Raw genomic sequence first — 25673 nt, forward strand, 5'->3', positions numbered from 1 at the left:
CACAAAATCTAACAGATAGGTATATATTGAATAGCATAAACTCCCCGTCTTTTACCCTGCTTAATGTTACATTATGATATAAGTTTTTATTATTGGGTCAAGGTTATATGGCAGCTGGTTGCCATGATGCTGAATGCTTAGATTTATTTATTACCTATAGAGAATATATATATATATATATATATATATATATATATATATATGTGTGTGTGTGTGTATTATTATTATTATTATTTTTTTTTTTTTTTTTGCATAATAGGTGGAGGTGGCTCTCCCAAAGTGAAGTAAATAATGATTTTTTTTTCACCCATTAATGTGCAACGTTTCAATCTCTCAGATCTTTTTCAAGTTCTCGATCGAAACGAAAATCGAAACATCGCACATTGATGAGTGAATAATAAACCTTTTTCTTCACTTATAATTGGAGTGCCGCCTATTGTCTGTGGATCTGGGCACCTGGCGATCGAGCACCCACCGTAGCCTAGTGCCAGTTTGGTGTAAAAAAAAATAAAATATATATATATATATATATATCTGTGTGTACACACTTGTCACTTCACTTATGGGACTTTATCAGCCTCAATAAGGTGTTTAGATGGTGCTGTGGTTTATTGTTTGCTGCCTCTCAATTTTTATAGTCTGTGTGACAGCTCAACATTTGCACAGCGTTTACTGGAATATTTCTTCATGCAATAATAAAGCAATATTAAGATTGTGAAAATAAAGTATGAGCAAGGGAGGTAGGAAAAGATGCCCATTGGGATGTTAGCCCCCAAGTCACCATTGGGATGTTAGCCCCCAAGTCACCATTGGGATGTTAGCCCCCAAGTCACCATTGGGATGTTAGCCCCCAAGTCACCATTGGGATGTTAGCCCCCAAGTCACCATTGGGATGTTAGCCCCCAAGTCACCATTGGGATGTTAGCCCCCAAGTCACCATTGGGATGTTAGCCCCCAAGTCACCATTGGGATGTTAGCCCCCAAGTCACCATTGGGATGTTAGCCCCCAAGTCACCATTGGGATGTTAGCCCCCAAGTCACCATTGGGATGTTAGCCCCCAAGTCACCATTGGGATGTTAGCCCCCAAGTCACCATTGGGATGTTAGCCCCCAAGTCACCATTGGGATGTTAGCCCCCAAGTCACCATTGGGATGTTAGCCCCCAAGTCACCATTGGGATGTTAGCCCCCAAGTCACCATTGGGATGTTAGCCCCCAAGTCACCATTGGGATGTTAGCCCCCAAGTCACCATTGGGATGTTAGCCCCCAAGTCACCATTGGGATGTTAGCCCCCAAGTCACCATTGGGATGTTAGCCCCCAAGTCACCATTGGGATGTTAGCCCCCAAGTCACCATTGGGATGTTAGCCCCCAAGTCACCATTGGGATGTTAGCCCCCAAGTCACCATTGGGATGTTAGCCCCCAAGTCACCATTGGGATGTTAGCCCCCAAGTCACCATTGGGATGTTAGCCCCCAAGTCACCATTGGGATGTTAGCCCCCAAGTCACCATTGGGATGTTAGCCCCCAAGTCACCATTGGGATGTTAGCCCGATTGTGAATCACACATCAAAAGTGTGCAACCCAAGCCTTTGTACCTAAATGAGTCGATAATATGGATACAACTTTGTGGCTTACATGCCTTCCATGTCCTTTCTGTCTAAGCATTACTAAGCCTTGCACGGTTCTGAGTTGTATGAAAGATGTGACTGGAAGTGGGCTAAGTGCACTAATCTTCTTCCCTGTCAGTCTGAGAATGGATGAAGGTTGAGATTACCTGACCTTTGTTGTACTATCTGGACATTGCCCATTTCATCACAAAAAATGTATGTCCCTCGGACATATGCCAAAAGGTCACTCCTCTAGCATATGCCATGTGCATAGATGCATCCATCCCATATACACTATAGGTTACTAGATGGCAGGGGTGGGCTGCTCATACGCCAAACTTTGGACCGAAACATGATATGAACAGGCCCTTAGACTGCATTTTTCTCTACTTTTTGGCGATTTATTTAGATTAAAATGAATGTCCGGGATCAGGCCTCCATTACATGACTTTGTTTTCTGGTCCGCAGTAGGACCTGTCATTATACCGTCCTCATTTAAATCATGGACTCCCCAATACAAGTCAATGGTTTCTTTCAGATTACAGACTGAATATTGATTGTGGGTGTTTCCAGGCAACTTTCTCCCATTTTTTTAAACCATTATCATGTTTTTGCACATCTGGAAATAATTTTTGCTTTTTTTTTTTTTTTTTTCTGAAAATGAACCCTGGTTTTATGGATCGCAAGTACAATGTGATAATGGGAGGGAGGAATATGCAATTTCTCTAGAAATAATGTCACCTCTTTATGTGGTATTGCAGATTATCCTATTCAAATAAATGAGCCAAACTTCAGTATCGGACATTGGACGGGAATAGGTCAATTTTAGGGAAAAAATAAATATATATTTATTTTTTTATTTGATCATAATCAGCTCCACTAAAAACTTCCTAAATATTTTAAGGTCAGCCAGGATAATTCTTATCCAGTGTAAAACGCTGGAAGACAAGAAGTTCTTTCCCCATACTACTTTCAGTCATGAAAATAAAGGAGTCCACTGCTTCTACTGTGTGTCAGGCTCCTCTGCTAAAATACAAGATACCGTAGACAGCCCCCTAGTGATCAGACTTCACAAGAACTGTACAGCTCAGCAGGACTTCTCCTTTATTGATGTACCAGATACACGGGTGTAGTAATGGCATCAAACTGTGCCGTGTTAACCACTTCACTGCTTCAAGTTCAGCAGCGCAGCCTAGTTATCTGTGGTTGCATCCTTGTTTCTAAGTACAACATAGTTTTCTGACACTCGTCTTATTTCTCTGCTTGCCAAACCTCGTGAAAAAAAGAGAGACCAGTTTCTTTCATACGGATTCAACATAAAGTTAAGAAAATAAATACAAACCGAGATGTAACTGTAAAATGTAAAAAATAATAAATAAAAAAATCCTACTGTAGACAGTGTTCCTGGCTGTGCTGACGTGTAATTACAGACATCAGACTATTTTAGGATTATCTCATACCCTCCATGTAGCTTCTACAATGAAGCAGTAGTCTGAAAGTCATGGTGACATCTAACCACGGGCAGGATCACACTGACGGAATTTTGTGACTTTTTGGCATTCTATTCTTAGAACAGAAGAAAAAGTGTCAGGGAATGGAATGGTGGTAGGTGAACGAATAAAGCGAATAAAAGTGGAGAATGCACAGGTCCTCTGCCTCCAAAACAGTGCAAATCATTGCCCTAAACATCACTCCCATTGACTTCAATGATAATGGGGAAAAATGTAAGAAGTGACACCGTGTGTCGATACAGTAACACAAAGATTTTAACAGCTTTTGAGCTCCTGGGATCATCATAAGTTTTGATGCCCGAGGGCACCAAACTCCATTCCCTTTGGGTGAGTTGGCATTTTTTTTTTTTTTTTTTAAAGCATCACTCTAATTTTTGATGCATCTTTAAGCCAACGACAGAGGTTGATCCAGCAGGAAGTTTCTTATTCCTTTTAACTCTACTTCTGGCTTTGGCGCAAAATACTGAAAGGCAGACTGGCTTAAAGACTACACAAATTTTCAGGGTTCAGAACACAGCTGGCCATACACGTTACATTATAGTTTGCCGAATGCATCGGTTTTTGGCTGACCAAGGTGTATTGGGCTTCCTGACAGTGACCCTATGGCAGCTGTCTGGGGGAGGGAATGGACAACGTTTTTTTTATCTTTATATTTTCCCCACTTGGGGCACATGCATGTATTTAAAGGGGTTATCCAGCGCTACAAAAACATGGCCACTTTCCCCCTACTGTTGTCTCCAGTTTGGGTGGGGTTTTGAAACTCAGTTCCATTGAAGTAAATGGAGCTTAATTGCAAACTGCACCTGAACTGGAGACAACAGTAGGGGGGAAAGTGGCCATGTTTTTATAGCGCTAGATAACCCCTTTAAAATGTATGACCAATTCCACTGGAGCCCTCCAGCCTAGAGGTCCCTCTTGTACTTCTATTCTTTGTACAAAGTAGAGTACTACTTAAGTATTGGGTACTCTTCTATATATGTTTCATGTTTTCATTTTTTTATATTAAAACCCGTTAACATTCTCTTTCAATTATTCAAATTGTTGATAGTGTTATATGCCATTTCCATTACATTTTAATATCTCTACTTTTCAGAGACTAATTTTATACTGTAGAATGTTCAGCAGTTTGTTCATTGGGTACTTTTTGTATCTGTCCAGTGTTAAATAGAATCTACTTGTTTTAGGCACCTTGTTGGAAAGCATACTTTTCTACTTGTACTCTTAAAATCTTTAATAAAAACAAATCTGAAGTATTCCATAAGAACTTCCATTGTTTCCTTTAAGTAAATTTTATAAAATCTTGTCCCTATACAATGAGAAAACCTTATTTGCTGATACTATAACACCCCTTATAGAATCCCATAGAACCTACCTACTAAATTAGAACTACAGTAATTTCATGAATTTCATGTTCATTTCTCTCAACCTTTACGGACATGATGATAAGAATAGAATAAGAGTAAGTGTTAATTTTTGCAGTGGAGACCAGAGTGTAGAGTCTGGTTATTAGTGGTGTGGGGTGGTAGTGCCAAATGGGCAAGTATCAAGTAGTGTGAAGTCTTCCTCGGCACTGAGTGAGCTGTATCCCCTCTGCGTCTGCCCTGGTTGGTCACTTGCAACAGGCTTGTGAAGAAGAGGAAAGCCTGGAGATATGTGACTACATTCATTAGCGGACTGTGACAGATCTGTGTGACATTGTGACATTTTATTCTTGGCTGGAGCTGCTAATTATCCATATTTATAATTGCGTGTGCCACTTTCAAAGATTGCTCGAGACTTTAATAGCCATTTAACCCTTTCGCTTTCCTTAGGGGACTTGAAATGCAATGTACACTCCTATCATGAAATGGAACTTGGAAAATCATTATTTTTCCATCTTTGGCTAAAAATGTTTAACCCATTGTGGGAGTGCACTTAGTGCGGCCGTTCATCACATATGCATGCTTAGTTACGAAATGCTTCTATTTTTTTGTTTTTCAGTTTTATTTAATGAATGAAAAAATGCATGTAGTGGCGTCTTTAATAGTTGTCGCTTCCATCGTCGAATAGTACCTCTGTAAATTGCCATGGTACAGGGGGAAACTAAATCCTACCAGGAAATATGGATAATTGCAAATCCAGTGTTTTCTAGACTTTCCTACTATCATAGTAAACAGAAGGGAACGAGAAAAAAGATGTCGGAGACCAGCACCTGTGGGTACACAGTGTCAGGTAGTCAAGTCTAGACTCTCACTTTGTAGCCCTTAGGCTTTGTGCTTAAATCCCCAAAACAAAGTGGGGTGCAATGGTCCAGTGGTGGGCTGCTAACCAGTAGAAACACTTATCTGGGATGCCTCCAAAAGCGTGGGGGGCACAAGCACTTATGGGGGGCATCCCCTCTATAAGTGCTTGTAAGGAAAAAAAAGGTTTATCCCTTTTGCGTAGTGGCACTGCCCATATACCAATGTAGCAATGTGCTTGATAAAAAGATGCTTTTATTTAAAAACAAAAAAACATAGAGGCAGCAAAACAAAAATGGATGACTGGTTTCGGGAACACAGTCCCTTTACCAGATACAGTCAGCACAACTCCAATGATAGTAAGAATCCCTGTCCTTAGGTTGTGTGCAATATCACAACTTGGCACCATTCACTTTACTGGAACTGAGCTGTAATACCATGCACAGACTAAGGGCAGGGGTGGTTCTATTTCTAGAAAAAAAAACAGCCATGATTTTCTAATCCAAGAGAGTATAACTTTTTACATTGCAGTCAAGTGCAGTTGATATATCTACCATATGCCTGATATACAGACCGATCACAGTTTATTTTGCTGCAGGGCCCACAGTGATAAGCTGTACTGTGGAGGACCCTGGCAATAAGTGTTTAGTCTCCCTGCAGCACCATGACAGGTGAAATAAGGCATTACATTCATTGTAATAAGTGCACTGTACATGTCTGGATTTGTCAGGTCCTCCAGAATGAGAGAATTCCATTTTTATGAGTGTTTATGTACGTTCCTGCTACATGATGGAGGTCCTAAATCAGGGACGGGAGGAACCCTTTGGCCCTTCAGCTGTTGCAAAACTACAATTCCCTTCATGCCTGGACAGCCTGAGCTTTGGCTGTGAAATCGTTGCTGTAAAGTTGTAAAACAAATGAGAAATATTTCCAGGAATTATAACTGAGAAGAATCCTTGTGAGATTTCTCTTTGTAGCAGCTAGAAATATCATTTACAGATTACGGTAATTACAAGGATAATTAAAGTATATCACATACAGAAATGATATTTACAATAGCAAAATCTAAGAATATACCATGTAAATAGGGAGGCATTCATGGAAACGGAGAATTCTGTGATCAGACTACAAACAAACCCTGTGTAGGCTGATCATCCAGTAATACTCCCTTCCATCTGTCCTATACTTCTCTCTGACTACCGTACATATGGTTGGTAGGTACAAGTCGGGTCAGCTAAAGAGTAGTCTGTAACCATGAAGACTCTGTGGGCAAATGTATTTGCTGCACACAAAGATTGTACAGTATTTATAATGAACATTTTGCCAAAAGACCTGTCATCCCAACCATTGTATCTCCATGATGACCATAGACTTAATAAAGACCTCCAAGCCTGCCCTTAGTATATGCCTGTTACCTAATAGGGTTTATGCCAATATATTGCTATGCTATTTAATAAAACATTCAAAATACAAAGAACAATAAAATTACACGTAACTTGTATTGTTTCTTTATTAATGCTTCCCATGTGGAAAACGGCAGAAAAAGAAAGCAAAAAGCAATAGCTGATTTTTTGATCAATCTGCCCCCAAAAAAGTGATTAAGACATATGGGACATATGTACCCAATATAAAAAGTATTTAACTCCTACTGAAAAAAAACTAGAAACCATGTCTTTAAGGGTATAGGGGTCAAAACTACAAACCTCCAGCCATGTCCATATCTGTTGGCCATGATATTGTCTTTTTATGATTGTAATTTGATGTTATAGCTCTGATGTTATAGATATGATAAGTTATACCGTTTTTTTATATTTTTTTTATACAAACTGTGTGTATATGGACACTCCGCTCCAGTGGACATTGACCAAATATTATATTCCTGCTTAATATTAATGCATTTACATATTTTATGTTCATACAGAGACACACAACCTCCTATCCCTACCGATGCAACCTAGCAGACTTTAAAATAGAAAAGAAGATAGGCCGGGGGCAGTTCAGTGAGGTGTACAGAGCCAACTGCCATCTGGACCGGAAGCCCGTGGCGCTGAAAAAAGTCCAGGTAAGGTTTAGTCTACGTGTAACCTAAAATTTGCTTACCTGTACGCTCAGCCAGTGGTGACTCGCCCTAGTCACTGACTGGCTGAGTGGGCATTCCTGAGTGGTGCCATTGCAGGAGTGGAACCTGCAGGGGGCCAGCAGGGATCCGTAAGCAATGATGCAGTAATGGGGGGGCATAGGGCACAAGTAAGCGTAGATCCTTTATTAAGTTCCAGCACCCCCCTGTCTGCAGTGTATTTTATATTTTGGCTGGACATCGGTCATTTTCTGATTACACATTTCCTTTAAGATGTCAAATCTCATGAACTCTTCCAGTTTACCTACTCAAATGGCTGATCCCTTTAACTCTCGGCCACTGACTCCATTGTTTCACGGTTAGGTATCATTCAGATGACCATAATGCAGCTGCACTTTAGCCTTTATATTATGCCTGTAAAACGTATACCCTCGCAGATAATGTGCACCAGCGTTAGATCACCATAGAAGTTGTCTGAATAAGGTCTAACACAGAAATATTGAAGTAAATAAAAATTATTGTAGTCTTTTTACCAGCCTACAACAGGAGGGCATTCCAGAAATACTGCAGGTAGACATTTTGAGATAATCATAACCCTATATATAGTAAAAGAAACCTCTTTCTGTACAGTAAGCAGGAATTGTTTCATGAATAATGGTTACAGGACAAGGCAGGGATAGAATTCCACTCATGCCACAAGGGCACTACAAACAAATTGGGCTCATACTTGCCCTTCCCCATGACCTTGGTTCGGCTGCTAATCCCCAATGAGGAGTTTACAAGCTGTTTTCACCTCTTAGTAATGCATATAAATTCAGTCACGTTCACCGGCACTATGCAGATGGCCTTTAAACCAGATCCTCCCTCACCTTTTAAAAAAGTGGACTTTAAACGTTAAAATAGGTTTAAGAGGAGCCGTAGACGTTTTATAAAGTGAGGATGGCTTTATAAGAAAGCACCTCTGTAAACAGAGGTTTTTGCCCAAATAATTTAAGATACCGACATTTTTTTATCAGTTGAATTGTTTTTCGTCAGAATTTTGTTTTGTGGCATAAAAATAAAGAAAATACTCCTATGGTGGTGAACACAGACAGGGCACCACTTTTTTACTTGAACGTGATTCATTCTTTACCTTGGAAAAGTGGCGGAAAACAATGTCTGGTCCAAACTGGGGATGATCTCACATGGATTTAAAAAAAAAAAAAGGAATGAAACCGATTGCCTTAGATTATTTCTTATGATGGAATATCTTTTTTTAAAAAAAATCACATTTTGTAGTTTTTAATGATGTTTTTTTGCCTATTTTGGACTCTCTGAGTAGCAGGCTTCTTTTAATCCTTGAGCTTTGTGTTTGATACTTCATTCACTTGTACCACCTTGTCTGTCAATTACAGATATTTGAAATGATGGACGCCAAAGCCAGACAAGACTGCATTAAAGAAATCGACCTCCTAAAGGTAAGACTGACAAATTCCTTATTTTTATATATTTTTAAACATACTTTTTTTTTTGTTGTCCAACAATATCTATTCTACATAATAATACATCAGATATTGGTCATAGAATAAAATATTCCTTTGATTGTTCTTTTCCATTTCAGTCACTTCCAGTTTTTTTTTTTTTTGCTATTGTATTTATTCTCAGCAGTGTCCTTAAAAAGGCTGGGCAAGCCATTTTTTACTTTTCTGCAGGGAAACCCCTGTGGCAACTGACCTGTAATGTTTGTGCTGGCGTGTTTTCCCTGAAGCAGCATAGCAGGGAATCAGCCAATCTATAGACAAGGCAATAGAGCTGTTTGCTACAGCTAAGTTCTGACCCAGCACCGAGCTTCAGTTAAAGGGCGAGAAAATTCTAAAGATTTCAAGCAAGCAAAAAACATATATGATTGTGGAAATTAATAATTTTATAATTCAGTAGTCAAATAAAGGTATATACCGTTACATGGTGATGTAACTTCAAGGGTGATTAAACAGCCAAGATACATGGACAAACTGTTAATAGCCTAATCGGTCAAAAAGTCTTGATAGTCTTTTTTTTTTACCTATTATTTAACTGGTTATTTATATTAATTTTTAGATTTATTTGGGGCTGAAAAACAGATTTTTCTTTTTTTTTTGGAAGGCTAAAAATAAACCTCAGAAAAACGCAGTGTGAATATAACCTTAGGGGGAATTGTTCTGTTATTGTGGTATTGGTATTGTTCTGTTGTTATTGTCTGTGCACGGAAGATGTGCTACGGATCAGAATCACAGAACTCCCTGCGTCATGATTAAAAGCATGTCAGGACAGTAGCGCAAAGATTTAGGCTATACTCATGCAACGTAAAAATAAGGGCAAAATACGGCCATATTTGGATACAGAACAAGATCGTCATTTCATGCGTTGTGTAAACATGGCCTTAAACTGATGTGGACCTCCCAGCAACATCTTGATCGAGGATGGCATAAGCTCCATATTCTGTACTGCAACACATTGTCCTATACGGAGTGTACATGGAACGTGTGAACGCCCCCTTAAGCTTAAGGATATGTTTACACTGAGCAAATGGGGTGGAATTCCGCTGCAGAACCCCGCCTGCTCCAGTTTCAGACCGCATCTCTATGGAGAGTTCTGCCACGGAATTCCGCCCCATTTGCTCAGTGTGAACATACTCTTAGAGTATAAAGTACGGTGCTTACAAAAAGAGATGACATAAGATGACACATGCCAAATAGTTACAGAACCAGACGGAGAAATAATAGAAAGACCTTACAATGCTTTAGAATGTATCTTCTGTTCTTCGAGGGTGGGAAACAAGGACTGCGCAAATCAGACTTGGATCTGGCCCCCACAATGGAAACAAGTCCTATATTTGTACCCTTAGTCATTGGCTCTGGTTTCCAAAGCTGTTCACTATACATGTTTGTCACTGCTATAAAACATAGTTCAGTATATCCTGACCTATGATAAAAATTCCCAGCCTATTCAAAGGGTATATTGTCCTACATGAGAAATTAACCCTTTTACTAACCGTTACATACCATCTTATTACATTGTTGTTATATGCTGCTGAATAGCTTTTTTTTCTGGGGCTCAAAAGAAATTCTGTAAATGGGATGGTTCATCAAAGCGTATGCGTAAGCACACCTCTGCAGGTAACAGCTGCATTCAACCCCTTAGAGGGATTGTCCAGAGAAAAATCTTTACTGTGTGCTGAGGTGGCAGTAAAACATAAAATCATGTACTCACCTGGTGCTGATCCCCTGCCGATGCTGTGCTGGTCTTGTCAGTCCTAGTGCTGTGAGATTCCTGTTCTTTTTCTTCTGGCATTCTCACTCATTCTCACTAAGGTGGGTCACTGCTGTGGCTAGTGATTGGCTAAGCAGGCACATTCTGTGTCCTAGGATAGAGAACAGGAAGGTCTGAGTAGTAATAATGGCAATGTTGGCATCAGTAAGTCCTTTTTTTTAACATTTTATTGGCACGTTGATCACGCTGGATGGATATCCCCTTTTAACATTGCTAACCACAGGCAGTGTACTTAGACCGAACCAGCCACCGTGCCTTCCTAAAAGGACCAGCCACAGAGGTCTCATACACTGCACTGTCAATTTTGTGCAGTCGCTATTCAATGAATAGCAGCCGCATAAAACTGACATCAGTTTTCTGTGTGGCTGGGATTCCGTAGAAAACAATGCGATGTATTTTTTCAATAAATAGCGGCCGGTGTTGCGATCTGCGATTAGTGATTTGAAAATAATACATTGTGTGAACCCGGCCTTAGTGTGCAAGTCACACTGTTGAAACCTTTAGTAGTGAGTATGAACCTGCTCCTCTCTACATACAGGTTTTTATTATGCAATGCCCTTTAGATAAAAAAAACCCTCCTCTTCTTATGCATATCATACTGATGTTTTGCCGGAGAGGCGCATGTCCGGTATTTTTAACTCTCATGACTCGGGATGAATCCAATCGTGCTCTATGTGCATTTGTAAGTTCCAGCTGGTTTAAGATATATTTGACATAACAGGATGGAATTTCCCAAATCTTCCTAATATTTTATAGGCAATAATCTCTCAGAAAGACACTTAGTGGCCTGTGGGCATTGCTTTGCTGAATATATATATTTTTGAAACATTTCACACTTGAAAATTTGCAAGTATGCTCAAAGCCAGGATCCCTGCGGAGAGAAAAAATGCCGTTTAAACACTCAAATCACAGCATCAAACAGCTCAAAATCTGGTGAGTCAGTCTGAGCAGTCACATTGCGTTGCGAATGAGCAGCGAGTGTATCTGTTTTACTGCCTGTAGGGCATTCCTTTCTAATGTGTACGCATTTATAAATTATGTCTGATACAAACCCTGAACGCACAGAAGTCAGCTTACAAGCAGCTCAACAAATCAAAAGTAACAATAATGTAAGTTTTAAGTAGGTTCCCGAGAAACCGTTTAATGCAATACAAGGTCAGCAGTTTGTGGGCATATGGAGCAGGTGGAGGGCCCCTTGTCTGCTGCTTTAACACATAATAGTCCAAGGTTACGGTCTATATAATGGGAGAGGGAAACGGCTTTGGTTTGTCTGTCAGCGTCCCCTGTTAGTGCTTTAAAAGAAAACAACTTGTCAAGGAGAAGTGTTTAGTCATCCTTCTGGTAATTGACAGATCCCATCTTGGATCGGTGGTGTTTTTTTTTTTTATCATCGTACTAATAAAGTAAAGCGATCTAATCTATTGCACATTGTTATTGACATGTAGCGGCTGTTTATTCAATACATAATAAGTGTGAATAATACTAATTGGTATTTCTATACATTTTAGCTGCTTTTTTATTGTTTAATAGAAATATAGAATAAAGGGTCACACCGAAAAGAACACAAACGGAAGTGTTCAGCGTCAAGATTAAAGGAATTGTCCAGGGAATAATTTAGATTTAAATGATGGAAAGAAAAACAACAATTGCTGTGTTTCAAGACTAGTGTTGAGCGAGCTAGAATTTGGATGCCCGATGCTCAAGTGAGCACCTCTTGTGTATAAGTGGCCATACACATTCAATAATGATCAGCCGTCAGTTATATATATGCCACCCTCTGCAGTAAGGTATTTAATTTTTTTTTTATTCATATTTTTGTGTATTTCATCCCTTTAAATAAAATATACAGGAATTTGAACAATAAAATGCAGTAGGTTTCTGCAAGACCTATTAGAACTTTGGGAGTAACGACTCGAGTAAAATGCACTCAAGCATTTTAGTGCTTGCTCAACACTAGTCAAGACACAAGTGGGAAGGCTTAGTAGGGGTCAGCATTGTGGGAGATCAGGGGCATTTAAATAAAAAATTAAAATTAAACTCACCTGGAACTTATAAAATAACTCTCCAGACAACCCCTTTTTGTAAAGACGTTCTCTCGTCTCATTTTTGTTTTGCACCAAAAGACCATAGTTATGAATCAAAAGTTTGGTTTGGCGGAGTTTGGGTTTGTCCGAACCTTAAACCCTTTAACCCCTGGTGTCCTCCACCGCTGCCCCCCCCCCCCTTTCAGCCCACTCAGCCAATCAGTTTCTGAGACAGGACATCGTTGCAGCCATTGATTAGCTAAGCGGGCTGTCACTCTCATCTCAGGAGTGACAGGCGACTCAGCAAATCCCTGATTGACTTAGATGGGACAGTGCCGTGGCAAGTGATTGGCTGAGCAGGCTCTCCATGTTTATGGACTGACAGCCCGCTCACCCAAACACTGGCTGTGGCGCCGTCCAGTCTCAGTCATTGATTGGCTAAGGGTGGCTGGAGACACCAGAGACCCTTAGGGGGACACTGGCGGAGCGCAAACAGGTGAGCATGCCCTTTTTTGTTGATTTTTTAATGTGTATTTTATTGTGTGGTTGTGCACTTTGCAAAAAGTTCTGAACTAATCTGGATTTGTTAGATTCGGTTTGCTTATCCCATCTCTTCTCCTTTTATAGCACTTTAGGTATAAAAACTTCTCAGGCATTATAGATGGTAGATTTCTTTCCGCTAAGTGATCAGCAAGCAGTACAATAAATAAAAGACATCACTACATCTTTTGCATCTGCATCCTTACTCCAGACATATCAATGCATCAGAGCTCCTCTATACTGCTCATGGCAGCTACATGGTGAGAACAGGATGGCTCCTTGGCTTCTACACATGCTGAGAAACCGGCCTATTCACTATGTTGGAGCAAGGTTTAAGAAATAGCTCACATGCTCTGTATTTGAGCACTCTCATGAACCTGGCCAAATGCCACTGAAATATATGAGGAGCATTTGCACAAGTATGGCCACCACTGCATGGGATATGAAGAGTGGGGGAAATAGAGGGACCTGTACTGGATACAACTTTTACATCTAGGACTTATTTGGAGATCATCTTTTTAATGAGGATTCCCCTTTTAAAATAACATTGGTGTATCAATGGTTGCTTAAAAATATGTGTGTAGTGGTCTGATGGGCCCTAAATATGGTGCCCATGTTAGATAGTGAAGATACTGAGGCCAAAGTTCTGGAGTGTAAGCAGAAGGGGTGAAGCAGATTTCGGAAATGGAATAGAAAAATGTTAATGGAAATTTTGCACGCAAATAATATGCACATGGAGTACAAGACACTGCACTTATTAGATCAATTTATCTTCAGATTCCATTGTTCATCCCGTCTCTTTCTCTCTTTGACCCTGCAGCAATTGAACCACCCGAACATTATCAAGTATCTGGACTCATTCATCGAAGACAATGAGCTGAACATCGTTTTGGAGTTGGCAGATGCTGGAGATCTTTCTCAAATGATTAAAGTAAGGACCAAAGGTTTTTATTTTGCAGATGAGGAATTTGTTCCTAAGTGTCATACAAATGTCTAGTGAGTACTTTATATCGAGTAGATAAATAGAATTACTTTATTGCTGTTTTTGTGAAAGAGCTGATGGAAACGGATGTCAGTTTCCAAGAAATGGTTTACCCAGAACTGTACCGGTTAAGTTACTGTTCAGATGAATACAACCTATTCTCGTTTGTTTGTAAAAATAAGTTTTTAATGAACTGTGATTGGTCACATATTCCTTATGAATTTTTTAGTGAGTTAAGACAAACCTGAGGCACCGTAGGATCATGGCAGAGCTCTGATGGTGTATTTTGTAAATTCTGTATTATAAAGTTAGACACCAACTTTACAACCCAGACATTGTATATAGTGTGGCCATTACAAACGTTGCAGCCCAAATTTTGGCCTCTAGGGCCTATTCCCATGTTTTGTGAAACATAGAACGCATGGACGGGACGCCCTGTAGTGGACTCTTTCCCCACCCGGGATCATGAATGAGTATGATGCCGGGAAAGTGTTTTAATCTTTGCAGCATGGCAGTTGCATCATTACAGTGCCGCAAAGATTTAAACACTTTCCCCGCTCCTGGAATCATATTGATATATGATGCCAGGCGGGGAAAGAGCACATCTCCAAATAGTTCATCCACGAGCACACAGTCTATCAATTGCACTCAGAGTGTAACCTGTCCCTTTATGAGCTGAATTGGTACTCTGCATTCAGTAAAGATAGAGTTTTGTAATAGCAAACGATATAGAATGAAAGGAAGGTGTCACTCACCCATATGCTCAGTGTGATTCTTCCTTTATTCAAAGTCCAGGGATACAGGTATCAGTTTAGGGAGGACGTGTTTCACAGTGTCAACTGACACGGTAATGCACATGTCCTCCCTCACCTACTACCTGTGTCCCTGGACTTTGAATAAAGGAAGATTCAAAATAAGCATATGGGTGAGTGCCACCTTCCTTTCATTTTATATTGTTTGCTATTGCTGTTCCATATAAGTAATGAACTGAAACACAGCTACTTACTTGCACCACCCCTGTCCTCAGGTTGCGTGTGGTATTAGAATTCAGCTCCATTCATTTTAACGGAACTCAGCTGCAGACCCACACCCAAACAAGAGTGGTGCTGTTTAATGGCCCTATTCCACGGGCCGTTTAGAGGAGCAAACGAGCCCTCTCAGCGCTCGTTTGCTCCTCGTTCCCCCCTCGCTGCCGCCGCTATTCAACGGGGCTGCAGCGAGCGGGTGAGTGCGGGAGGGGCGGCGGGGAGGTGTGGGGGGGCTGCCCGGGTGATCACTGATCGTCCGGGCAGCCCATAGGATACAGCAGCGTCTGCTGCCGATGCTCCTAATTAACGGAGCGACGGCAGCAGATCGTTGCTGTATCAGTCGCTTGTTTTTCAACATGTTGAAAAACAAGCGACATGAACGATCAGCCAACATGAACGATATCGGCTGAGCGTTGCACTCTATTCCACGGGACGATTATCATCCGTAGCGGCCGATATCGGCCACATACAGACGATAATCGTTCCGTGGAATAGGGCCTTTAGGAAGAAAGAAGCCATGTTTTTGTATGCCTGAACAACCTTTTAAACTTCAGTTTTTGTCAATCATGAACCAAGAGCCATTACACTAAGCATTGTAGATAGGAGCACTGTCATCCTAGAAGTTTTTAGCAACACTTAGAAAGCCTGGGATGGACTTTTAGAATATCCAGATTCTTTTGGACTGTTACTTTATCCTCAAGGTTGAATGTTGGGCCCATAGAGTGCCATGATATTGCTTCCTAAACCGTTCAGGAACCTCCACCAGGCTTGAGAGTGGGCATTAGGGGGCAATCAGCAGGTTAGATTAGTCTAACCTTCTGATAATTCCCCTGTAAGGGGCTGTAGATTTTAATTTTTTGACTACCATTTGATTAATTATTATTATGATCCCCATGCCAAGCTTTGACTTTCAACTACTGCTGCTTCTGTCTGTCAATGCTTTACCTGTTTTTTTACCTACTGAAAAACAGCACACCCATCAACAGCTGGGGTCACAGACCTCCATATAGCAGGCACGGATCAACAATGATTCCTCTTTGGAGCTCTGTCATGTCTGACGAATCCCCCCCCCCCCCCAAATTCAAGTAAACAGATTTTAAGAGCAATAAAAGCAATAAGTTTGTTAACAACAATGTAAGCTAGTGAGGAAAAAAAGGGGGCATTACCAATTTGTTAGGAAGAGTTCAACCAATGTACAAATAGAGGTGTTCTATTTATTTATTCTACATCCTTCATTATACTGCCCATATAGTATTCACAACCTCCACCATGTCCACTACTTGACTTGTAAGTGAATGTCAAAATGTTTGGGTTTGGCAACATTATCCAAACCCGAATTCTCAGTGTTTGCTTCCTTTTGTTTAATGCCACCCTAGGTAGTCATGGGGGCCCATAGGCTGTATCCATGTTTTCCTGGCATCCAACTTGTGCAGCTACGAGGAATCAAACACCAAGCGTTGGGTTTGGATATCATTGCCGAACCCAAACATTTTGACAGATGCGCTCAACACTACCTGTAAGCATAGGATCTCAGACAATCACATGTAGCCCTGTGATCATACTCTAGTTTTAGCTACTGGACAAGATTAATGTAGGGTCAACAGAAAGCACAATGGCTGTCATTTGTCAAGTGCCGTGTGTTCTCTGTACCCAGCAGGAGTGGTCTGTGACCTATTCTACCAAGTCAACTTAAACTGGTCTCCTGCCATCAACTAGTGTACACTCAGCTGCCAAATGCAAGCCAAGCTGGACGGAAGGCAGGGCTGCCAGGGCACATGTTCTAATAAACATGGCCAAGATTTATGCATCCAGTCCTGGATTTAGATTGGATTCTGAACATCTGAGAAGATCTTTTTAACTTCTCCGTGTTACAATTATAGCACAGAATATTTTACGATATCAGAGTTTGCTTTGGGCAAATATTCCATTTGCCGCAGTTTATGGTTTTGAGGCTCTAAATATGTTATTCAAGGTAATTAAGACGAGAGATGCTCATTACACTAAGACGGCGTCTCCACCTGTCAGGTTTTATTGTGTTCCACAACATTGATTTGATGAGTGTGGGAAATGGGTTATGATACCTCCGAAGGCTTTAGGAGATTGTGGAATTAGTTCTGCAATGGTTTATTCACAGTCTGTCCTCTGCTAAAAAAAATAATTTTCTTTTATGCATTTGCTTTTCACATGTGTGATTCTTTACCTTTGAATTTTACATAACCGAGCTTGTTCTGTTCTTCTCATCGTAGTATTTTAAGAAACAAAAGAGATTAATACCGGAGAGGACAGTCTGGAAGTACTTTGTGCAGCTGTGCAGCGCTGTGGAACATATGCATTCCCGCCGGATCATGCACAGAGGTAATCTCACCATCCATCCACGGCCTGTTCATCCTACACCTAATCCTGCACTCCTGGATAGGAATCCAGCTGTCTTTTCATAGAGACTACTGCATAAAGTAGTTTATCAATTAGCAAAAAGTCTGAGAACTCAAACCTTTCTATAAATTGTCACACTGTACTAGGAATATATATATATATATATATATATATATATATATATATATATATATATATATATATATATATAGCACCTGTATGCATAAATAACATACAATTGACTGAAACCATTTCTTCCTAGTAGTTATAAACTGTAAGCTTGGCAATTACTAGTGCAATGGCTGCCACTGCCATGGGGGCTGCATTGGTTGTCTCCACTGTGGAAATGTTATGGCCTACCCTTGTTGTGGGGACGCTGTGAAAGCCTTTTTTGTTAAAGTACTGTGGCTGTCTCTGCCCCGGGGAGCTCTCTGGCATCCTCTGCTATGGGAGAAAGGGGGGGATGTGGCTCCTTTACCATAGATTTGCGCCGTGGATGGCCTTGTTGCAGTTGCCCTTGCCATGAAGGGGGGGGGGGGGGTCACTTTTATTTATAGAGCCTAATCTTGACACATGACAGCACACGTTTGTTTCATCCCCTTTAGTCTCAATCATGGTATAAAATAAACATTTTTTTATCTATTTAGGAATTTATGGAAATAAAGACCAGTGTAACACGGCGCTCCTGTGGTTTATCTGTGTTGCTTTGTTGGACTTGACTCCTGAGTTTATTTCCAACTAATAGGAACCTCTTTATGGATGTTTTTCCTCGTGTTTGCTTGTTTTTTCTCTGAGTACTACAATTTTCCATTCTGAAAACACTCTGTTAGGTCATTGGGGCATCCTGTGAAATTGACCCTAGTTTGTTTTCCCAGACATGGATGACCTTCATTTTGGACCAGGACTGATGTGGTGACCATCTCTGTGTGCAATAAACAGTAGGAGAAAATTTGCTGTTATTGAACCATCCCATGTCTAACCTGTAGACCATGTTTTAAAGGAAAAGGAAACTGACTTGTAATGAGAAGGTTTAGCAAAGTTCTACAGAACCCAAAATCTACTTTTTATTGCTCTGGCCTCTTCTTACTGTTCAGACACTGAGGGGTAAACTAATGTATCACACCACTCGTCTCCGGTTAAGAAGAATCTTTCTCCAGATTTCTGTCTCCCTTACATCTCGTCCTGTTACCTCTGTGAACGTTTTATTTCATCCGGCCTTTGAAGCGCTGCTCTGATTGGACCTGATGAAACTGTCAGAGGGTGATATGTTTTGATTCCTTTATGAAAGTGTTGTCACATCACAGCTGTGAAGTGCCGGATACAAAGGCTCCGATCAGAGTTCTGGATTTGTGTTGTGTTTAGGGCATTGGGACACATGGCTTCATAGAGGCGGACGTGTTTGCTGTGAAAGTTATCTGAACACGTTTGTAGTGCACAGAAGTAGGAGAAGCGCCGAGAATTTTATTAAAAGTTATGTCTTTGCTGTTTATTGGAGATGTTCTTCTCTATCAGTTTGCTTCCCAATAAATGTTACTTCACCATTGACTCGCCCATTAAGTTCATGATATTTTTCAAACTATGCCCCTTTTTATCAAAACAATATAAGAAACCCCAAACTTTTGTCTTTTTGTGGTGGTGGTGGAAAAAAAATTAAAGAAGTTAGAAAAAACATAGCTGCCTTATTCTTGTCTTCAGTTTTCTTGTGGTATTTCTGCTTCATTATCCGTCCCCCTTCCCTCCATCTATTCCACCCTTAGTTGAACTTTATGGACATGTGTCTTTTTTTCAAACGTATAAACTATGTAAAGTGACCGGAGCAGAGCTGTAGTACCACACACAAACTGAGGACACAGGTGGCGCAGTTTTTGGAAGAAAGCAACTATGCCTTTTGCATCCTGGATGACCCCTCACAGCACCATAAAGAGGTTAGAGGGCCTGTGGTTAGTCCAATTTTTTATAATATGACAGTGGCGTTCATTGTTGATATATTGAGTCCAGTGGTGTTCATTAATTTCGTATTCATTACTTTCCGTATTGTTCCGGAGAAATAAGGGTTTACTCTTTGGTTGAATATCTCTACTCCTCACTGAATAAACAGAGGGGAGAGGATGTTCTTGCAAAATGGGTTGTAAGCGCTAGATTCTGGGGTGTTTTTATAGGAATTCATATTCCCACACCCTGAGCATAATTCAGTCCCCCTAAGCTTCATTCACATGCTCTTGTGAAAACAATGTTGGAATCAGGGCACCCAAGACTATATAATGATATAACAGCTATTTGGACTTTTTTGGGACTGACCACAGGTCCTCCTTAAAAGCATGTTTAAAGTTTTACATTTCAGATCAGTGAACTTTTCTGTCTCTCAAAGTGCAGGGGCTGTCAATAAAGTGCAGGTGGAGGAGGCAAGCAGTAATAGTAAATGGAAATGCTGGGCACTTGAGGTTATTGGCCACACCCTGTAGGAACTTGCTGCTCATTTGCATATCTAAAAGAATACAAATTGCTCATCATACAATATATTTTTAAAGTGTGACTGTCGTTAAAATTTTTATTGCAGAAATCAATAGTACAGAAACTTTGTTATTGGGTTTTATGAAAAATGAATTTTTATCATGAAAAAGCAGTTTAAAGCTTTCCCTCTGTCTTCATGGTTTTCCTATGGAGAGAGAAAGTAAAAGCAGCAAAACAGGACAACAAAGAATTAATTTACATTCACATCCCGAGCTCTCTCCTCTGCAGTCACCACTGACCTCTCTGACCTCTGAATAGGGATCTGAATAGCTCCCCCGCTGTGCAATCCTTTGTTCTTGGCTCTCAGCTGCCGGCTAATCTCGCTCCTTCCCCCCTCCCCTCTTCATAGAACGGACAGATCCGACTGATGAAAAAACAGTTGAGATTTCTTGATTCTGAGCAGTGTATGACAGAAAGAAGAGGAGGGGGAGACCTGGGAAAAGGCTTTTTACATGCAGATAATGGCATATTTGTCTAATAAACCCAATTACAAAGTTTCTTAAAATCGCTTGGACTATTAATTTCTGCAAAAAAAAATTTTAACGACAGTGACTCTTTAAGAAATACTTGTACATTAGAAATATGTTTACATAATGCATCAGTTGTTAGAGATGACAGGTGGAAGAATGTTGTAAGATGCGTTCCTGCATCCTTCACGCCCGTTAATCCGGCGTGCTGATTCAAGTGCTGGATAGTTTTAAGTGTTCCATTCAAATCAATGGGATCAGTTCATGCGTCATGTTCCCTATGGCTGTATCCATGCAGCCCTGGACTCTAGGGCTGCATCCAACTTCGCCAGCCCCAGGATAAGGGTGACAACCTAATACAAATGGTTATTATAGGGGCCAATTAACTTTACCATAGGCCCCGGGCTGTTCACCAAGTCTGGCCCCCCCACCCTACTGTAACTATGGCACCACTGGCGTGGTATTCATAGTACAGGATAGATAATGTCACAATGCCCTGATTTGTGCACAATTGATGTAGAAAAGCAGTAATTTTCTGTATGAGTCTGTTTGGGAGCTCAGGGCCCTGGGCTACCGCATGAAACGGACTTATTATAATCCATTACTGGGTTATTAGAACCTCTGTCAGGGTTTTCTCCTTGACCTAAGAAAACCCCTACATAACTTTTTAACTTTTATATAATTTTTTTTTTTTTTTTTTGTTTCAGAAGTACAACTGCTGATGTAATGGCGGTAACACTGCTTTTATATTCTGTTTTCAGCATAGTATTTAACTAAAAAATGACTAACAGAGATTTAACCTATTTGACTGAAGAGACACGTCAGAGACTGGGGATTTTTTTTTTTAAGTTTCTTTTCCTCACAAAAACAGATTTCATTGAAACCCACATGTTCCTATAATTGATGTTTATAGAGACTGACATGGCCATTATGTCATTACACCTACGTTTAAGCTATTCACTTTTTTTTCTTAGTTTTTGCATTTCTACATTTAGAGCTTTATGTTGGCAACGAGAAGCTAAATCTGCTGTTAAAAAAAATATATATATATATATACACACACACACACACGCACACATACGCATCCTGAACATAGGTACTGTATATCGTAAGTCAATAAAACAAACGTTTTACTGACAGAGCTTGTACGTTACATAGGAGACCTAAGAATATATTTACAAACTATAGGAAGTCCCAAAGGCTAACCGGTGGTTATTGATTTCCTAGAATGTCTTCTTAGATGCATGAGTAATGTGGGTTATTTCTACGATGTTAGGTAGTGATATCAGAAACCTGTGTGAGCTAGACCCTCGATGGTGAGAACCTATGTCTTGTAGAAAAATTAATGTTACATTACCTACAAGCAAGGAACCGTAAGGTTAATCTCTTCTTTCTCTTTTACAGATATAAAGCCTGCCAATGTTTTTATCACGGCCACTGGATTTGTGAAGTTAGGAGACCTCGGGCTTGGTCGGTTCTTTAGCTCCAAAACCACCGCGGCACATTCCTTGGGTACAGTATTTTTACATTTTTGTGCAAATTTGTAAGTGTGCTGGATTCTCCTTGTTTTTTTGACAAAACCTTCATCCAAAAACTGGTTGACATCAGTTATTTTCTAGAACAATTTCTTCTACTAAAGGTGGCCACGCATTATTTGTAAGCCAAATCTTTGTTGGGCAACTGTGTCTCTCATTCTTTCATGCACACTAAGCCCAGCTAAGCTTCAGTGTCTTTTAAATAGGTAAAAGAGAGAAAGCTGCTGGCTCCTCTAGTGTTGGCTTATCTCCCCAAAAGCAAAAAGTTTGGGTATGTTAAAATCCATATGCTGGAGGACGGTTAGGCTTGGGTGGTTATCCCACTATATATATATATACACATACAAGTACTGGTGGACATTAACTTTCTTCTTAAACAATGTCTCCTACTAAAGGCGGCCATATGTTTAGGATAGCTGTTGGCAAAACATTTGTTATACCTTTCGATCCCCACATAGGCTCAGCTTGGCCAAACCTGTATGTGTTCTGAATAGAAAGAGGGGAGACAGCCCCCGGTATCTCTGGTGGTGGCCACTCTTCTTAAGAGCAAAAGGTTGGGTTATGTTAAAAGGGGGGACATTCAGGAGGTGAGCCACTCTTGCTAAAGTTGGCAGGTTCCCCTGACTTTAATGTGTATGGCCAGCATTAAGGTCCCCATACATCTTTAATAACTGACCGTTATATCTCCTATCTGGCCCCTGTCCTCCCCATACACAGGAACTTTTTTCATGGCCAAGCTTTACTGTGTTCTCTATGGGGAGGGGCAAGCTGCAGAAAGAGAGTTCTAGCTATGGCTTATCTCTCCCAGAACAAATGTGTTGTGCAGTGATTTCTTTATCACGCCTGACCCCAATCACCACTGACATTGTGATCTATCAGTGGTCATTCAATAGAGCCCAATACACCTTACACTGAAGGCCGAGCGGTGAGTATGGCTGGCGAAGGTATAGGGTGTATAGGGACATGTAGTCTCCATCAAACCCCAGAATCATTCTCGTTTCCTTTTTACCTAGCTTTGGAAGATCCACTCTCCATTGGAGTTTTTTTTTTACATTTTTGTAAATAACAGCAGCATATAAGAACAATGAATATCTTTATTCATAAGCTTTTAAATGCACACACAAACTATACAAAAATGTACTTGTCACCCCATTAGTTCAGTTCACGTTATAGAGCCTTGTTTCCTTTTTACTTTATGCAGTTTTTTGAAAAAAACACAACATGACCATAATGCTCCTTATTCACTGGCCGATCCATGGCGGTTGCTTTCTTCTATTGCATTGCAGTTATAAATTACATAATATTTTTATTGGTTTTAATTGATTATTTTTTTTTATTTCATTATTACAATTGTACCGTTTTCCCTATTGTTTCGGTGTAATGTATGTGAGCTGCTTACATGTAGATGGGGCACTGCTGCCTCTCTATGTATAGATGTCTGTCTGCACGTGATCTGGATAAATATTTTTACAAAGTAAAGAGGGGAAAAAAAAACCACATCAAGCCCTATTAAGATCATGTCAGGCGGAATAAGCCCAAAATATGATGGTGTCCACCTAATGATGAGATGTCCTGCGACAGCTGCACTTATTATATTAATGAGAAGGAACCGGGATTCCACAAGTCACAGTGCCTATATCCCCAGCACATCAGTCAGAGCAGTAATCCAGACAGATATGAAAGGGTATCGTCTTGGTGGCCGCATAGCTGGGCAAAGGTCTACAGTATTATACACGTTTATTAAAATCTAAACCTCGTATAGAGAGAGTGTATATGACAATCAAGGAAATGATTCACGTATGACCACAGTTACTACTGGTGATATGTTTGCAATGGCATTTCACAATGATACATACACATATCATACATACTACTGTCTAGTCCCTTCTCCTCCCTAACTTCATGCATACAAGAGACCTGCCTTCGTCTGCCTGCTTTTGCTCTATGTTGTGCTTACATTAGTCAGGGAAGCGATACATTCCCTGTCTGCTTTCAGGTATGGGGATTACTATAAACTCTGTTCACACTATGGATCGAAATAAGATGTGTGTTTCTGCAGCAAAAACTCAAGATGGAATCTGATATTTCTGCAGTGGATTGACTACAGGTTTGCAGCAGGATTAGCCCCATTGTCAGTCAGTGGACCTAATAGATTAGGTGCTGACGTTCGTCGGCAGCAAAAATCCTTGGGTTGCAGAAGCCCCAGTTATATGCATTGGAAATGTATTGGTGGATTTGAAAAGATCCCCAAAAGACCACCAAATGACTTCCATACACATTAGAAAAAAGTCGCCCAAACTTGCCAGTTTCAGTGTAGCTAGCCGGCTGTCATATGGAGGCCAGGGGAGAGAAGCATTAAGTGAAAATGGCACTGGCTTACCTCCTCATCAATCCATTCAGAAATGAATGCCGAATATTTGTGTCTATGGTGGGATTGGGAGAGAACTCATGGCTGAGTCGATGTCAGGCCAGTAGCTATTGCGTGTATAGGCTGACTTATAACTTGCATGAAACAATAGTCTATTAATCTATAAAACACATTCTGGTTTCAAGTGTCCCTGGAAGTGTAATATTATTCTACTTCAAGGGGCTGCAATAAAAGTTAAAATGTACCTGTCATAACCTCTAATATGCCCCATTGCGGTAAATTGAGGCACAGGAGTCCAAGCTCCTGCAATGAATGGAGGGGCAGCAAGAAGGTGGTGACCGCAGGCCTGTAGTGCTTGCAGCTTATGAGAGTGAATGGAGGAGCAGGCAAGTGACAGCTATCTACTCCACCATTGTATTTTACTACACCTACACCCCTCATGTCCAGTGCTAGCAATGCCTCTCTGCAACTTGCAAGTGGCCGCAGAGGCCAGCAGGTCCTGCACCCCTGAATTAGATACATTAATTGTAGTGATGAGCGACGACTGGTCGATCAAATAGATATTCAATCGAATAGTAAGGGATTCGATCGTATCAAATATTATCGAATAGTTTGCAGAATATTCGATAAATATTTGATGAGCGTTCAAATCCCCCTTCTTCCCTGTTGTTTTAGCCAATCAACGTGCAGGGAGGCTGCCACAGCCCCTTGGTGTACGTAGCATCGCAAGAAACGAGAATAACAATGCTTGGATGGCATAATCACATGACCCAATAACATATATACATGTGTTCATCCAGTGCTATGTGCTGCTACGTCATACATAAATACAAAGGGTAGTGCAAGCAGGCTGCTCACCAAGTGCTTTTTGCTGCTGATACGTGCTAGACTGTTCGATCTAAAAATAAAAAGGAGTAGTACTTGTGTTCATCTAGTGCTACGTGCTGCTTTGTCATACATAAATACACAGGGTGGTACAAGCAGGCCGCTCACCAAGTGCTTTTTGCTCCTGATACATGCTAGACTGCTCGATCTAAAAAAAAGAGTAGTACGTGTGTTCATCCAGTGCTACGTGCTGCTACGTCATACATAAATACACCGGGTGGTACAAGCAGGCTGCTGTGCTACTATAAGGCTTTCT

At 40.6% G+C, this 25673-nt stretch overlaps 1 protein-coding gene across 2 annotated transcripts in view; it reads left to right on the top strand.

The window, feature by feature from the left end:
* NEK6 (NIMA related kinase 6) overlaps positions 1 to 25673 on the top strand; it is a 140796-nt gene that overhangs the window by 89961 nt on the left and 25162 nt on the right. For both annotated transcript variants that reach the window (XM_069943870.1, XM_069943871.1), the window contains 5 exons: positions 7261 to 7401; positions 8811 to 8873; positions 14089 to 14199; positions 17525 to 17633; positions 22034 to 22141. In XM_069943870.1, coding sequence (XP_069799971.1) covers positions 7261 to 7401; positions 8811 to 8873; positions 14089 to 14199; positions 17525 to 17633; positions 22034 to 22141 — 532 coding nt within the window. The remainder of the gene's footprint in view (positions 1 to 7260; positions 7402 to 8810; positions 8874 to 14088; positions 14200 to 17524; positions 17634 to 22033; positions 22142 to 25673) is intronic.

The sequence above is a fragment of the Dendropsophus ebraccatus genome, chromosome 10, assembly GCF_027789765.1.
Source record: "Dendropsophus ebraccatus isolate aDenEbr1 chromosome 10, aDenEbr1.pat, whole genome shotgun sequence".
In the NCBI taxonomy this organism is placed as follows: Eukaryota; Metazoa; Chordata; class Amphibia; order Anura; family Hylidae; genus Dendropsophus; species Dendropsophus ebraccatus.